Consider the following 16,455-nt stretch of genomic DNA (forward strand, 5'->3'; position numbering starts at 1 on the left):
CGCTATCTCTCCCAGTGACTCTTGGGACTGCACCTCTGCCAAAGGAGGCTGTGCGCCGATGATGCCTTCTTAGGTGTGCTGCACAACATCGTCCCAAGGGATGCCATCGTCATCACCACGAAGGAAGTTGGCGTACTCCATAAAGTCCCTACACACTAGCAAATAAGCACTGAAATACAACAATTATTGATTAACTTGAACATGCTTTCCTTCTTGTGAATAAGAAAGCTTCCACCAAATGTTATATCCAACATTCTTGAAAAAACATAGATAGTTCACACTTTTCAATAGCATAAACAGGAGACACTCGATAACTTAAATCACATTACGCCAAACGTTATAACGGGAGTACCGGAGGTCACGACCAACAACTAGAGGTTAACCGTAAACATATAGGGACCGGCTACCTCGACTTGATAGATCCCGAACTACTAAGTAATAACCCTACCCGACTACAGCCTCCATGAACAATCCGATTCAATGGATATTCCATCATCCGAATCAGCACACAATAGGGTATCCGAGCTCCAGTCAGCGGGAAGGACATCATCATCGTCAATGTCCTTTGATCCCGACGCTTCCTCATCCACTGCCACACTTCTATTGTCGGCGTCACCAACATAGTTGGGCACGCCACCGCCGCTCAGAGCATCTTCAACTTGGAACACGAGCTGCTACAACTCCGTCCCAATGGTGTTGACCTCCAGAAGCGCTCTATTGAGTTCCACGGCAGCAGGGGTGCTGTCCATACTCAAGTTGTTATTGGCTACCTTCTTCAACACCGCAGCCGCCTCCTACACATGGTCCTGCATCATCGACACAAGAGCCCCAAGTGCTGCGGCGTCCATCTACAAGCACAAAAAAAGCATTTTCGCGATCTCAAACTGTGCCAATGAACATATATACTAAAACTAGGCACCGACAAGTATATGCACGATCATAGTTTTCAAAATCAGGGGTAATAGAGTCTACCAATATGGCAACAACTACAGACAGTGAAGCAAATATCAACTTCGGACATGAGCAAATATTTTTGAACATGAGAAATACATTTCTGATTACCTAATAGTCAGTTCAGACTTCAGAATGCATAAGCTACAAATTCAGACAGTGAAGGCAATGCAAGAGAGCGAATTTGCTTAATTTCTGAACAACACCTAACAGGTAGGAGCTTCATGCATTCTCTATGAACTCTGAATAGTCTGAAATTAATTAGAAGCTATGAATGACATTGTGTTCTTCTGGATTGCTGATTGCCATAACACTAGGCAAATCAATTTGCATATAGGATTTCATATTTGAGTAGCAGCCAGGGTACAAAAGTACCTATTAGGGCCTGAGATCACGATACACATCTCAACAAAATAATATTTGCTCCACACAAGAGGAGACAACTATACACAAGCATACACGAGCTTCAAACTAGATAATCATTTTAAGCAAGATTCATGCTTCTTGCTGAAGGCAAGGCAATGTGAGTAGGAAAATTGGCAAAGAAGGTACACAACAAAGATTCCAAGCAACGGGAATCTTTGATCCTCCAATGGTCAAACAATCCTCTCCATTTTCACCCAAACCCTATCTAATTCACAGGAGGGTATCGAAGCTATTGATTGATGCAATTGATCCACGCCAATAATCGGGCTGCAAACAATCCTCTCCACTTTCACCCTTCAATGTCTACTTCACAGGAGGGGAATACAATTGCTTCGACTATTGCAGAATGATGCCATCTCCTGCTAAACCACGCATCACAGCTATCCATTCCTCAAATAAATTCGCCCAGCTATGCACATACAATGGGAATAGCAACATACGAAATCAGCAGAACCCTAGGAAGGAGGAGCAGTGGAGAGAGGCAAGATGAAGAAGAAGAAGAAGCACCCCCGATTCACTGAGGGCGAAGGAGACAGAAGAATAGCTCCTCCCCCTGCCTCTCTCTCTCTCTCTCTCTCTCTCTCTCTCTCTCTCTCTCTCTCCCATTTTCCCTTCGGCGGCGACCAACCAAAGATCTGGCTGGCCACCTAGCAAACAAATCGATATGTGAACCCAGGATTTACCAAAGGCTTGGCGACGACCACGGACCTGCTACTGCGGTCGAGCACATCGATGGGGGAACCTGGGAGCGCGGCCGCCGGATTTGCGGCGGCCCAGTCGTCAGTCGTGGGGGACGATGCGTCGTCTACCCGGTCGCTGGATGCTCCTCGCTTCTGTCGGCCACAAAGGCCTCCCACCTCGCCTTCGCACGCGTCTGCCAGCTCCCCTTCCGTCGGTCCGCGGGAGTCACGACCCGTTCGGCAGTCCCGTCATGAATAGGGAAGCGGACACCGCATCCCTCCGCAAAAATGCCATCACCGGACCCCTCCCCGCAACCCTGTTCAACTCGATATGGACTCCATTGGAGACCGCATCCGACCTCATGCTGAGCAGCATCCGAAGCGGATGCGGGTCGTGGGCTGGATACGGCCTCTGCTGGAGTTGCCCTTACGAGCTATCCATGAAGATTGATGAATGAATATTTCAACTACCACGATGACTGCAACTAAAACTAAAAATGGAATCAAAGAAACTGAGACAGACTAAGTCAACCAAATACAGATCTTGCAAGCAGATTGAGCCAACCAGAAGGAACTGAATGATTAGAGAGATCACAGAAGTGTTGGCAAGAGGCACCAGAATGAAAATAGATTGATTTTTACCCAGCAAGCTCAAATAGTTTGGACTCAAAAGCCATGGAGGAGAGCAAAGACCCTAATTCCTTGCTCCAACTAAGAACCAAAAACTTTTTTATTTCTATTTCTTCCTAGGGAATGGGGTGGTTACCTTGGAGATCACTCAAGAGCAGGAAATGCTAAAAGTAGCAGCCTCCTAACAGCAAAATGGCTTCTGTCATGGGGTGGTTACCTTGGGCTTCAGGGAGGGGACCAGGGGCTCTGGGTAGCCAGATTTGAGCAGCAACACTGAGATCTTGGTGGAGGGCGAATGGTTCCAGGCGTAGTTGGGGGAGTGGCAGGAGTGCAGCGACCACTGCGGATCTGGAGGGCGCAACAGGCGACATGGAGATCCAGAATCAGGCAGCGACCGGCTTCGAGAGGCAGCGAGAGGGAGGGCAAAGGCCAGTGTTATGCTCCACTCTGCGTTTGTTGCTGCGAGGGAACGAGGCAGTTGGGAGATCATGGGATAGGGAGCAAAGGGGGGTGGGGGAGCGACGATGCGAGACGAAGGGAGGAGCATGGGAGGAAGGAGGTGAAACGCGGAACGAAAAAGACACTATGTTCTTTTTAAGTAGTAGAGATTTCTTCTGAGCGAGTTGAAAGGACAAGGGTGTCACCTAGAGGGGGGTGAATAGGCATTTTTCTAAAAATTCATCCCCTTTTACTGTTGGCCTAAATATGCAGCGAAATATAAACTAAGTGATTTTTCACAAGTGAAAAACCTAAATATGCTAGGCTCAACTAGTGCACAATCACCCTAAATAAGTATGGAAGTTACAATTCTAAGGTGATAAAAATTATTCATTCTAGCAAAAGATATGAAAGAAAACATAAATTGAAAAATCATAAAAACACTGTTCACCGAAGTATCCGGGTTCCGGAATCTTCGGGTTCTGTACAGAAACTAGCCTGAAAACTGAAATTAAACAGCAGGTAAAGAGTTCTAGCTCAAACCAAATGAAGTTGTGTGTTCCAAGTGATGATTCCAAATAGATCCACGAAGAACCTACAATCAAATACATACAAACAAGTAGATCGAGCAATATGCACAAATATTGAGCAAGAACTCAAATATAAACAACTGAAGTGGAGACACAAATATTTGTTTCCCGAAGTTCGGATTCACCACCACGAATCCTATATCTCTGTTGAGGAAGCTCCAACGAGTTGGGTCTCTTTTAACAGCTTTCTTCGATCCACTAGCTTTATCTCTTCCGTTACAGAGGCGAGATCGACCTTCACAAACTTTCCCGTGGCTCACCAGATATGCGGGAGCTTGCCGGACAACACCTAGCCGGCTAGGAGGCTTCACCTCCAAGAGTAACAAATGCTTCACGAACTTTGTGCCAATGAACTCAAGTGCTCAACATTGGATTTAGCTCACTTGCACTCAATCTTCCAATCTCACAACCCAACTCACTTCTCTTCTCAAATCTCTCACTAAAATAGAGTGTGAAGGATTCTTTTGACTTAAAATATTTTTCTTTCATGCCCTTGCAGCAACCCCAAAGGATGGGGTTGAGGGAGTATAAATACCCAACCCCCAAAAACTAGTCGTTACAGTACTTTTTTTACTAATCCGGAGTCTCCGAGTCAACCCAGAGTATCCGGGTAAGCTAAAGAAGGCAAAACCGAGCACCCAGACTCGGAACGTCATCCGGAGTATCCGAAACCCGAAGTATCCGGGTCAACCCAGAGTATCCGGATCAACTAAAAAGGCCCAAACCGAGACCTCTCTCCGGAACCTCACCCGGAGATTCTGGACAACTCGGATAATCCGTGTTAACCCGGAATATCCAGATTCAGCACAGTTGACCTTCGAAAAACAGCGATAACTTTTGATCCCGAAGTCCGATTTTAACAATTTTGGACTCTATGAAAAGCTTATTCAAAGGGCTACATATCCCAACTAAATTCATGATCTAAAATATATTTTATAAAATTAGGAACACTCTGAAACTCAATTCGGACACTTTCACACTTTTCGCTCTAGATTTATAAAAAGAACTCTTACTATGGGTTTGGTTAAAAACTCTTGAGCACTGAGACACGATAATTAGCTCTACATTGCATCTCTCTTAATAGTGCAGTATACCTATACTCAAATTTAAAGATAAAATTTGTTTAAATCACTTTGAGTCTTTGAATAACTTTCAAGTACCGCTTCTTTCATTCAAACCTTGAGGGTTGCCAACTTTCATATAATCTTCACTACATCTCTTTTTTATTCTTTATATGATTGATGCGAATCATTCATAGGTTTTCATGGCCTCACACGGTCTATTAGCGCAAAGCTTTCACTCACTATTCACCATCGTCTTAGTCTTTCGGCGCCAAGCCATTTGCTTACCCTTCATCATGGATGGTCTATTGCAACTGAGTCTTGCTTGCACTTCACCGTCTTGCTATAGAAAACCACTTTGTATTCGACATTTTCAAGGAATTCATTTTATCAAATATGGAGTCCACTCTTGTTCTTCACTTTTGGCATATATGATTTCAATTCAACTTATATCTTCTTATGGATCCTAACCCCATCTCACTTTTAAGCACAAAACACATGGGTTAGTCCATAAAACCTAATTGATAATTTTTGTACCTTAAGTTACTTGATCTCCACAAGTAACTTGGTCTTTAAGTTTATTGCCAATCTTATTGAGTTTTTCCTTCTCCTTATGAGCATCACTAAGAGCCAAGCATCACTTAGAGCTCATTCATCTTGATACATTTTTAATTTCCCTATTCACCTAGAGTTCATGCATATCTCTCAATGCATTACCTATGGAACAACCTACTAACAAACTCAACACCATTGTTAGTCTATAGGTATTGCCATTAATTACCAAAACCACACATAAGAGCTAGATGCACTTTCAGGAGTGGGGCTACTTACATTGGAGATCACTCAAGAGCCGGAAATGCTAAAAGTAGCAGCCTCCTAGCAGCAAAATGGCTTGTGTCATGGGCGTGTAAGACGGTCTCCACACAGTGCGACGACAATACAGACCAGGGTAGGCCCTGGGGCTTCAGGGAGGCGTCTAGGGGCTCTAGGCAGCCGGATCCGATTAGCTGCACCGGGATCTCGGTGGAGGCAAATGATTTTGGGCGTAGTTAGGGAAGTGATAGGGGTGCGGCGACCATTGCAGATCTGTAGGGCATGACATGTGGCGTGGAGATCCGGTCTCAGGTGACGACCAGCTTCGAGAGGCAGCGAGAGGGAGGGCGAAGGTCAGTGTTATGCTCTGCTCCATGTCGGTTGCAGCAAGGGAAGGGGGTGGTTGGGAGATCATGGGATAGAGAGTAGAGGGGGTGAGGGAGCGACGATGCGGGACAAAGGGAGTAGCACAGGAGGAAGGAGGTGAAACGCGGAATGGAAAAGGCACTACATGTTCTTTTTAGGTAGTAGAGATATCATATATGGTAATTTAGCAAAAGAAAACTATATAAAAAAGAGATAAATCCTAGATGAGTTATGCTATAAAAGCAGACAACCTACAACGGAATGCATAATATGGCAAGAAAAACACTAAATGACTTATTCGTGAACATGATTGTATAACATGAATAAATTATAAATATATTCAATATAGAGAGGAGCACCATGGATACCAAACTCGTTGTGTTGTCACGCAAGCCCCCAAGCTCTCACACTGTAGTCATAAGCCACTAAACTTGTTTATGTGTGCCGATAGAGGTCCCAAAAGCCTCACGCTTCACTACCACAGTGATATGCCGTGTTGAAACCACCGGTTTGGAAATGCGACGGTTATCAGTCGATGATCACGATTACCGGCCATATCGCCCTACGAATAAAATTCATAATGCGGTCGGTAATCAATTTTGAATTCAAAAAATTCAAATCGATTTTGAAAAAAAACAAAAAATTTCATAAAAAAACTAGAGGTAATTCTAAGATTATCTGTGAATTTTTTAAAAAAATGACATTTGCATCAACAAATATGTGTTGAAGTATCAGAACATTGGAAAAAGACCAAAAAAAAAACAATAAGGCCGAAACAGGCCGAATGCACAGTGCAAACGGCCCATTTCAGTCCAGCCGAGTGGATAAGGGCACAGGTACTCTTCTCGTTGGCAGCTTCACAGCTCACTTTCCCCTTGCGTCGTCCCAACACAAAAACCGCAGCTCCATTGCCCGGCCGGCCAGATCCGCTACGTTGGTGCAGAAATTCGGCGGAGACAGCCAAAAAATCGAGCGAGAAGCGTTGGTTACCGACCGCATTGGAGCGGTTACTGATCGCATACACCGAGCAGAGCGGAGCGCCGACTCCGAGCGCATTTTGACACAATTCAATCGGTAACCACCTAATCCTAGCGATTTTTCGTTAAATTCACTCGGTTATGACTTTGTGCTAGCAAAGGTAGTTAATATTGGTGAAGTTAATTGTTTGTTGAGACATTTATGCTTGAATAGCAACATGACATCACATGTTTATCAATTTAACATGCATGGTCATAATTAATTTCACTAGGTAGTGTTGGTTATGGTCGGTTTTTAGGTTGTTAGTGTTGGTCAATGTCCGTAAGCGTTGGTTAGCGCATAGTAGTTGGAATTTATGGAGTGCTAATAGGATGGCATATGTTGTGTTGTAGTAATCGATGACGGATAGAGATGTAGCGTGGCAGCACAGGGACAACTTGACCTCGGGGCTTATGTGCAATTACTGTCAGAAGAAAAAGAAAGGCAGTGGTGTCACAAGGTTGAAAGAACATTTGGCAGGGCGCGGATCGAATGTTATAAGTTGCGATAGGATGCCTCTAGATGTGTATGATTACTTCAGGCGTGAGCTTGATAAGGCAAGAGAAAAGAGGAAGGGAAGGTTTGAGGAGAGGCTTTGGAGACAAGAGGCATCCCACGTAGATTTGACAAGCGATAATGATGAGGCGGAAGATGAACAGGCACAGCGTGCCATGGATCAGTCTAGGGAGGAGGAAGAGTTCAGGAGGAGGGCATGTGATTCCTACGAACATGGAGGTGATAGTGGAAGTGCCAGAGGAGGCAATGTTTTAAAGAGGATGCTTAGGAGGGCATCTTCGACCAGGGAGCCACCAAGTGTCTGGGATTACAATGTTGTTATATCAAAAGCCCCTGTGCAGCAGAGGATTGACACAGGATCATAGAGTGCGAAGAGAAAGAATGTAAAGGCAATTATTGGTTTGGCATGATCCAAATTTTTTCACACTTCAGGTATTCCTGGTAGAAAGGCAGACGATGCATTCTATGTTGTTGCAGTGAGAGACACATAAATGGGGTGAGTGATAAAGTTTGTAATGAATTTTATTGTTGTCCTATTTCTTTTTTTGACTTATGACCATCTGTTTTATAACAGGAGAGGGTGTCCTATCTCCAACTGGCCGGGATGTAGATGGTAAGTACTTAGACGAGAATGAGAATGCATTGAAGAAAATATTTGACAAGTGAAAGCTAGAATGGCCAGAGTATGGTGTGACCATCATGCGTGATTCTTGGACTAGATCGACACACATGAGTACTATTAATTTCCTTTTATATTAAAATGATTGTATGTTTTTTCACAAGTCTGTAGATGCGGCTAGTTACAGTCAAGATGTCGAGTATTTGAACAAGGTACATTGTTTTGCTGAGTTGGTAACTTAGTAGTGCAATTGTTGCATATTTATTTGGTTGATTCGTTTATGCAGGAGATAAGAACAGTGATCAATGATGTGGGGCCACAAAATATTGTGCAGATTATGACTAATAACAGGTCCAACTATAAGGTCTGTCATGTTCTCAGAAGAGAGTATCCTGCTATCGTGAGGCAGCCTTGTGTGGCGCATACGATAAATTTGATGTTGAAATCAATTGGTGAATTTAGATACCACGACATTGTCATTCAAAGTACAAGGTCCATATAGCGATGGCTTTACAATCATTCAAAGCTCCATGAAATGATGAAGACCGCGCTTGGTGGAGAGTTGGTGAGGTGGAATGCTATAAGATTTGGCACAAACTATCTATTTCTTGAAAGCTTTTTACACCAAAAGGATAGGTTCATGCAATAGATGGCATCTAGTGACCTGCAACAGTCTCGCTACATGGGTTCTGATATTGGGAGATATTCACATGGTTGCCTATCCAGCTTAGCATGGTGGGGCAACCTTAAAATGGTTGTCGATTCTGTTCAGCCGTTGTATGCCTTCCTCCGATTTGCTGATCAAGACAAGGTGCCGACATTGAGTGAGGTACTCCTGAGATATAACATTGTCAAGCAGGAGTACGATTTGTTGTATCACAATGACAAGGATACCTTTGAAAAGTACATGGCAGTTGTCGATCACAGAATATATGATCTAAAGAATGGGAACTACTTGAATGCCGGTGAAACACTCTTACCAATTGCATTCTTATTTTACTAATGCTTATGGTACTAATTCTTTGATCATCACCTTGCAGTGGCCATATTGAATCCTCGGACGCACTACACGTATGGCATGGGTCCAACCTTGTTAGAAGATCTTCAGGAGGCATTCGAGAGGATGACCGATGTTAGTACTGCCGCGGAAGCACTTAATGAGGTTTCTATAACTACTTTATTTGTATACCATGGTATTATACTAATTTTTTTCCATATCGTAGGTTGCACGTGGCGTGGATAATATACAAACTATATTTTAAGTATCGATCATCACTTTGGTAAGTATTGATGGATGGCATGTGATTGTGTTTCTACCTTTTGTATGGATAATTACATATATTTATTAATTTGAGATGCTACTTATGTAATGTATGCATATATTCGATGAAACAATTATATGGTCGTGCTTGTATTGTTATTAGTACCTATTTGTTTCCTTGAAAATGTCCAAAAATCGTGAAATGCGTGCGGTTATTGGTTATTCGATTCGCTCTAAATTCTCGCCGAATTTGCAAAATTGATCAAATGAATTTGTCTGAATTCTCGCCGAATTTTGCACGGTTATTACGGTAACTGTGAATTTTTGGTAACCGCCGGCGTCCAGTTTTCCACCTCCAAACGCATTTTTGAACTTGGTTGAAACCCCATTTGAGAAGTATTGTTGATGGCCATGCATAGAAAAATAAACAACGGAAGTCCCCATTTGAGAAGTATTTGTTGATAGCCATTTATAGCTATAAACCCTATATATTATGAAATCATTTTGAATTATGAATTTAGTTATATAATTTTTTTTACGCTACATAGTATTATAATTTAATTAAATGTTAGTCAAATTATATTAATTTTTTAAAAAATAAATACGTATATTATTTTTGAGGAGGAAGTAACACGATGATAAGATAAAGACTACACATTTAATATACACATGCGTAGGGTCCTGGACTCCTGGTACATGTCCGGCACTCTGGATTTTCGGCGGTTGGTAGACTGGGACGACCGGGTGGTTTGTGTAATGTGTGCGTACTTGCTAGCAGGTAATTACCTATATCAAGCACCATTTACTTCTCTATAACATTCTATGCAGATCTACCAAACACGATAACCAAAATTATTGGAGCTCAAAAGCGCTTGCACAAAAGATGGATGTACGCCGTTGTTTACGAAACATTTCACGTGCAACCTTCGTACTTCGCGTAATACCCACAGAACTGCTTATAATGCAGAACTAACTTATGTGAAATCCTAGCATATATATACCACAGAGCAAGCTCTTACCTTCTTCTGCCTCAATTTTCAAACCGATGGAATTCGCTCGATGCAGCGACCAATTCAGGTAGTCCCGCGCACAGTGTACTTGCTTCGAACCCCTATAAAATTCCCATCTGGCCACAAGAAACGGCAGAGATAACCTAGACATTCTACCTCCTGGACGATCCGTTCTTTTTCCATGACACGGCGCGTGCGCGCGCGAACAAATGAAGCTCACGAGCCGGAGAAGGTAGCTGCGTGCCCGCATCAGCGCATGTGACCTCGGCAGGCGGCCCCCTTCGGCGCTTTGCCCGTCCGGATTTCCCACCGGTTGACCTGTCCCGGTGACACACTGTTCATTAAGCTCGTCGTCTCGCGGAGTTCGTATTGTAAATGCCATCGCGCGACGTAATTTGCCGGTCGCGCGCATCGCATCTACTGCCTGGCCCGGTTTAGCTGCCACTGTCAGAAGACGAAGAACCTCGCTGATTTGCTCGCAGGCTTTGGCATCGGGCGTTAGCTCACAGCGTGCTTGCGTGGTCCCGTCCCTTTCGACGACAAAGCAAGAAAGAGCCGCCCGAAAACGCGACCATTGCCAGCAACCAGCGTTGCGATGCAGTAGTTTGAGCAGAAACAGAGAGGTCGACGGGAGGGCCGTGCTGTCACCGGTGGGAAATCTTGACGTTTTCTACCGACCTGTCACGCATCGACGGCGCGGTGATTGGTGAATTGTGAGGGCCGACCGATGCTAGTGTTGCCATCCCAGTTCGTTGGACGCGGACGCGGGCCACAGGCCGGCCGGGTAGCCGGGTACAAGTAACAACAAGCAGCTGCTGTTCCATTGGTACATTCCACTGCCTGCAGCGCAGAGAATGCAGGTCTATGTAAATCAGACAGCAGCTACTTTCCAGTAGATTCACAGAATTTCTACTCTACCATGATTCTTTGTGCACCCCTTGTAGCTATATTTGTACACTACTTGCCTTCCTTATCTCTCCGTTCACTGTCTGTCACCACCCACTCGACATCTCCTACTCTTCTAGCTACGTACGTATCCAGCCATTCGCGAAGGTCGAAATGGCGGACATGTTCTCCCCGCCGGCGCCTTCCCCTATCGCTGCGGACGACCTCGCGGACGCGCGACTGGCGCCGTGGCCGTTCTCCCCATGGCCGGCCCCCCACCGGGACGACGGCGGCGGCCGTGCGAATCCTCTGTTCACCATACTGCCGGTCTCGGCGCTGGGGATAGGACTCGTGCTGCTCGTCGCCGTGGCCGTCATCCTGGTGCTGACCCGCCGGGCGAAGCCCCGGACGGCGGACGCCGGCGGCAGCTGCAACAGCGACTACAAGCCCGGCGCGGCCGCGTCCAGCTGCGGCAGCCATAACACCAGGTGCTACGCCGCCGCCGGTAAGTACTAGCTGAGAAACCAATGCGAACGAGCAAGTTCATCATGCATGTCCGTCGCATTGGTGATGATTTCCTTTCATTTCTCTGCTGCGGCGGTGAACGTGTCCGCAGGCGCAGGGTGCATATACGCCGGGAGGCTGGGGTTCTTGGCGCAGCCGCGGAGCCGCGGCGCTCAGGTGTTCACGTACCGGGAGCTGGAGCGCGCGACGGACGGGTTCAGCGAGGGCAACGTGGTGGGCCGGGGCGCCTACGGCGTGGTGTTCCGCGGCCGGCTCGCCGACGGCACCCCGGCCGCCATCAAGCGGCTGAGGCTGGACCACCGGCGCCAGGGCGAGCGCGAGTTCCGCATCGAGGTAAGCACACCCTCGCCAGGGTGTGGAGGCGCGCGGGCCACACCCCTGCACTAGCACATCCCCATCAACTCACGCATCGTCTATGTGCACGTCCACGTACAATAGCTTTGGTTCCCCGTACCAACCTTACCTGTTTCTGCGAGAGCAGAAGCAGCGGGTAGTTCGAGTTGGAGAGTTCGAGTGGTTGTTGCCGCCAGGGATAGGCCGTTGGGATGGGGAGGTTGTGGCAAGCGTACGTAACCTGCAAGGCAATTAACTGCGGTACGCCTACCTGCCTGCCACCCTGCTCGCCGCTCGCTTCAGCGTGCGCCTGTGCGCCACTGGACGCTAGCGCGTGCGTGACTGCGGGCGCCTTCTGTGACAGACTGTTTGACGTTGTCTTTAGTCGGGTGAATGACCGAAGGAGGGAGGGACGCACGAGCCCTGACGCGGCGCGCTCGTCGTCTGGTGGGTGTTGGTGTTTTGCGCGCGGTGCCTTGGCGGACGCGCAAGCAACTTGCCGCGGCACGGGAGAAGTTGCTCGGGCGGGGCGCCCTTGCGTTTTGAGGTTGGCGAGCCCCGGGTTCTGGTCGGTTGCGGGGTTGCGGCCGTTTGGCCGTCGGGGACGCGCGTGAGCCGCGCCGATCCTGTCGGCTGCAGGCTCGGATGGATTTTCGGTACAGCGGCGGCAGCCGGCAGTGCGCACGGCGATTGGTTCCTTGGTTGGGCGTGTTACGCGCAGTGTGTGCTAACGAACAGTGTTTATTGTGTCCCGGCTCGATCATGAGGCTTCGCCTTGTGAGATCGAGCTTCGCATGGGACAAATATCAGGAGCCTAATCTAGGTCAGGTCTGTATTAGAGGCTCAGATGGGGCAATCATTTGTGTCACGGGCCAACCTTTCCTTGGCCCAGCATTTTAGACCTCTAAGCCGGCATGCACGCAACACACATGTCTGCAGTCTATCAAATTATATAACTGTTAAGGTCATAGACTAGGAGCTTGATGGCAACCTATAATACTGCTGTTCTTGTTTGCTTGTTTTTCGCTGGCGTAAGAATAGTAGACTTGTTCAGAGATGGATCATGGATGCATATGAAGGAGAACAACACATGCGATTGAAGTGGTACACCACTACAGATGTCGCAGGGCTTAGGTGGGCCACGCTGCTGATCTGCCCGGGCATTATGACCCAAACATCCCACATAATCAAATATAAAGGTTGCCAATTAGACGTGCCTAATGAGCTTGCACGGCCTAATCATCTGAGAGCTAGGTAGGTCGGACCGGCATAACACACTTAGCTGAGTCATGACTAGGCCAATGTTGTAGCACACCATGTTGGCTCGGTCTGACTAAGCTCCATACTATCGTCCGCTCTAGTGCTATTGTCCTGTCTCACCGTCGCCCTACCTCGATCGTCCTGTGTCGTTGCCCTGTCACCTTGCCGCCCAACACTGTATAACCTAATATCTCACAGCACAGGGGCTGTCACAACATGACACGACCTAAGTTAATTAGCCGAGCTTAACGGATTGTGTCCTAACTGAAATGTGCTAGCTGGATCCGTGCCGGACCGGCTGTCAGGTCTTGTTGGCCAGATCGGATCCCCAGTACCATTCCAGAGCCCGACACCTGCACTGATCGATATGTGTGTTTGATTGCCGCTTGACGTGGTCCGTTTTCTCGATCACCAGCCATAAAACCCGGTGGGCACGGTGTCTGTGCTGACATGTAGCGTACGAGTGCAACGAAATCGCTACTGTGCTCTCATGTACGGATGCTCCTGTGAGGAGTGCTGATCACGCCGAAATGGGTTCAGTGCTAATGCGATAAAAACAGAGTGGGTTCAGGCACCAACTGATACCGGCATGATTCAACTTTTGAGAATTGATATTCAGATGGACGTGGAGGATCCATTATCTATTTTAATTGAACTCAATAAACTAACTAGTTATTTTAATTAAATTAAAACTAACTAACTAATTAATTAAGTTATACTAACATGAATATATAGATACCTATTATGCTCCACGTGACCACGCCCATCCTCAGATGGCCGGATCGATGGCGGAATTAACCCGTGCATGTGCTATGTGGGTCGACGCGATGCGTTGCTTAGCTTTTACATTTCCCAAATGAAGCAGTACTTTTGTACCTTGCAAACTGATCTTCATTTGGTGGTCACATCGATCACTGTGCTGGCGTCGCAGTAAGTAACTCGGACACGTGCATGCAGGTGGACCTGCTGAGTAGGATGGACTCGCCGTACCTGGTGGGGCTGCTAGGCTACTGCGCCGATCAGAGCCACCGGCTGCTGGTGTTCGAGTTCATGCCCAACGGCAGCCTCAAGAGCCACCTCCACCCGCCACCGCCGTCCCCCGCCGGCGGCAAGCAGCACCCGCCGCTGGCCTGGCAGACGCGGCTGGGCATCGCGCTGGACTGCGCGCGCGCGCTGGAGTTCCTGCACGAGCACAGCAGGCTCGCCGTGATCCACCGCGACTTCAAGTGCAGCAACATCCTGCTCGACCACAACTACCGCGCCCGCGTCTCCGACTTCGGCATGGCCAAGGTCGGCTCCAACAAGGCGGACGGCCAGGTCGTCACCCGCGTGCTCGGCACCACCGGATACCTTGCCCCAGAGTACGTGCACAGTAATAGCTGTTACCTGCCTCTGCTTGCTTCTCTTTTCTTGATTCAGTAGTACGTAACGTCTGAGGCGTGAACTTAGCATCCATTGATTTGCTGATTGTCTGCAGGTACGCGTCGACGGGGAAGCTGACGACGAAGTCGGACGTGTACAGCTACGGGGTTGTTCTCCTCGAGCTGCTGACCGGCCGGGTGCCGGTTGACACGCAGCGGCCGCCTGGACAGCATGTCCTGGTTTCATGGGTCAGTGTGTCTGCATGATCGTTCAAGTAATTAATTGAATTGTCGTAACTCCCTTAGATTGGTATCCTCTGCCGCGCGATTCAACAATCATGCACATGTGAGCTAGGCAGTCGAAATTGCTTTTCCAGGATATATAAATGTAGGAAATAGTTTAGGAATAAGGACGAGGCACTCTGAAACTTCTCTTCCAACCTGTGCATCTCAGCAAAACTAAGCTTATATCGTAGTTACCAATGTTAGGAGTATTATGTTTTTCCCAAGGTGAGCAATAAACTGTTTTTTCTGATTTCCAACAGGCCCTTCCACGACTCACAAACCGACAGAAACTTGTGCAGATGGTAGACCCTGCTTTGAAAGGCCAGTTTGCCCTGAAGGATCTGATTCAGGTCACCTTTGTAACGTTCCTGCTCTGCTACTCTCCCAGCTACTATTACGAGCTCCAAAACCGCTCATCTCTAGCGGTTTTACGACACCAAGTCAGATTATTGACTGATACAAATGCATCTGGTTCCCATCTGCAACTTAATGAACAGGTCGCCGCCATCGCCACCATGTGCATACAGACGAAGGCGGAGTACCGGCCGCTGATGACGGACGTGGTGCAGTCGCTGATCCCCATCGCGAAGACTACCCCCGTCATCTCCTGCTCCTCCACGCCGCTCAGACCCGTGCAGCATGTCGTCTACATGAGCCCACAGTGCGCCAAGACTTCCTAGTTATGTGCTGTCGCCGCCTGGCCTGGTGTCATCGACGGCATGCCGACGACTCATACGACCGAAGAGCTTAACTACAAATCGCTCGCCTCAGTTGCCCGGATCGGTCAAGCTCGTTCCACGGTTATTTTCTGAACCTACTTCTTGCTGTATGGAGTTACCGTCTTCTTCAGGACTTGGCAAGCCATCCTTGCAGTAGTGCAATATAATGTGATCATATTCAGGCGACAAAAGTGTACGGACTATCATTTTTTTGTACGAACTTACTTACAAGATAAGATGAAAATAGTAATAGTATATATATTTTTCCCGTGATCTATGTGGGTTTGTTGAATATTGTTTATTCAGTCTAGGTTAGGTATAGAATCCCCAACCAACGAAACATGCAACTCGGTCTGATGTGCATATGCACCTACCACGGTTTTGCACACTTCTGCACAGAAAAATGTTATCGGAAACTCATACGTGTAGACCATTGGAGGCATTAGACTACATCTCGCGTCATCCAGGCCAAATGAACCACCTTCCTCAAAGACGTTTTGGCCACGCAACTTTCTTCAAGGACACGTACTATTCTACTATGCATACAGATCAAGGGGTGCGATGCAGATAATGACATCACTACGCTTGATTACTGTCATGGCCGCCATCATCAATATAATCAATTAATGACGAGGACAAAACTAGTGGCATTCCTCCGCCCGATGCCTTCAGTCTAATATACGGATCCAACGGCGCGAGGCGACCGAGA

The 16,455-nt window shown here is 47.3% G+C and overlaps 1 protein-coding gene across 1 annotated transcript; it reads left to right on the top strand.

Moving 5' to 3' along the window:
• The first annotated feature begins 11,222 nt into the window (after positions 1-11,222).
• LOC133885950 (probable serine/threonine-protein kinase PBL7) lies at positions 11,223-16,019 on the top strand. Its single transcript, XM_062325727.1, has 6 exons — positions 11,223-11,768; positions 11,880-12,121; positions 14,339-14,742; positions 14,859-14,991; positions 15,288-15,377; positions 15,525-16,019. Exons 1-6 carry the CDS (start codon positions 11,438-11,440, stop codon positions 15,705-15,707), a joined length of 1,383 nt encoding a protein of 460 aa, XP_062181711.1. The 5' UTR covers positions 11,223-11,437; the 3' UTR covers positions 15,708-16,019.
• The last annotated feature ends 436 nt before the right edge of the window (positions 16,020-16,455 follow it).

The sequence above is a fragment of the Phragmites australis genome, chromosome 11 (genome assembly GCF_958298935.1).
Source record: "Phragmites australis chromosome 11, lpPhrAust1.1, whole genome shotgun sequence".
Taxonomy (NCBI): domain Eukaryota; kingdom Viridiplantae; phylum Streptophyta; class Magnoliopsida; order Poales; family Poaceae; genus Phragmites; species Phragmites australis.

Coding starts and splice junctions, on each gene's coding strand:
- LOC133885950 (XM_062325727.1), top strand. CDS start 11,438: ATGGCGGACATGTTCTCCCCGCCGGCGCCTTCCCCTATCGCTGCGGAC. Junction 14,743..14,858: donor ACCGGATACCTTGCCCCAGA/GTACGTGCACAG, acceptor GATTGTCTGCAG/GTACGCGTCGACGGGGAAGC. Junction 14,992..15,287: donor AGCATGTCCTGGTTTCATGG/GTCAGTGTGTCT, acceptor GATTTCCAACAG/GCCCTTCCACGACTCACAAA.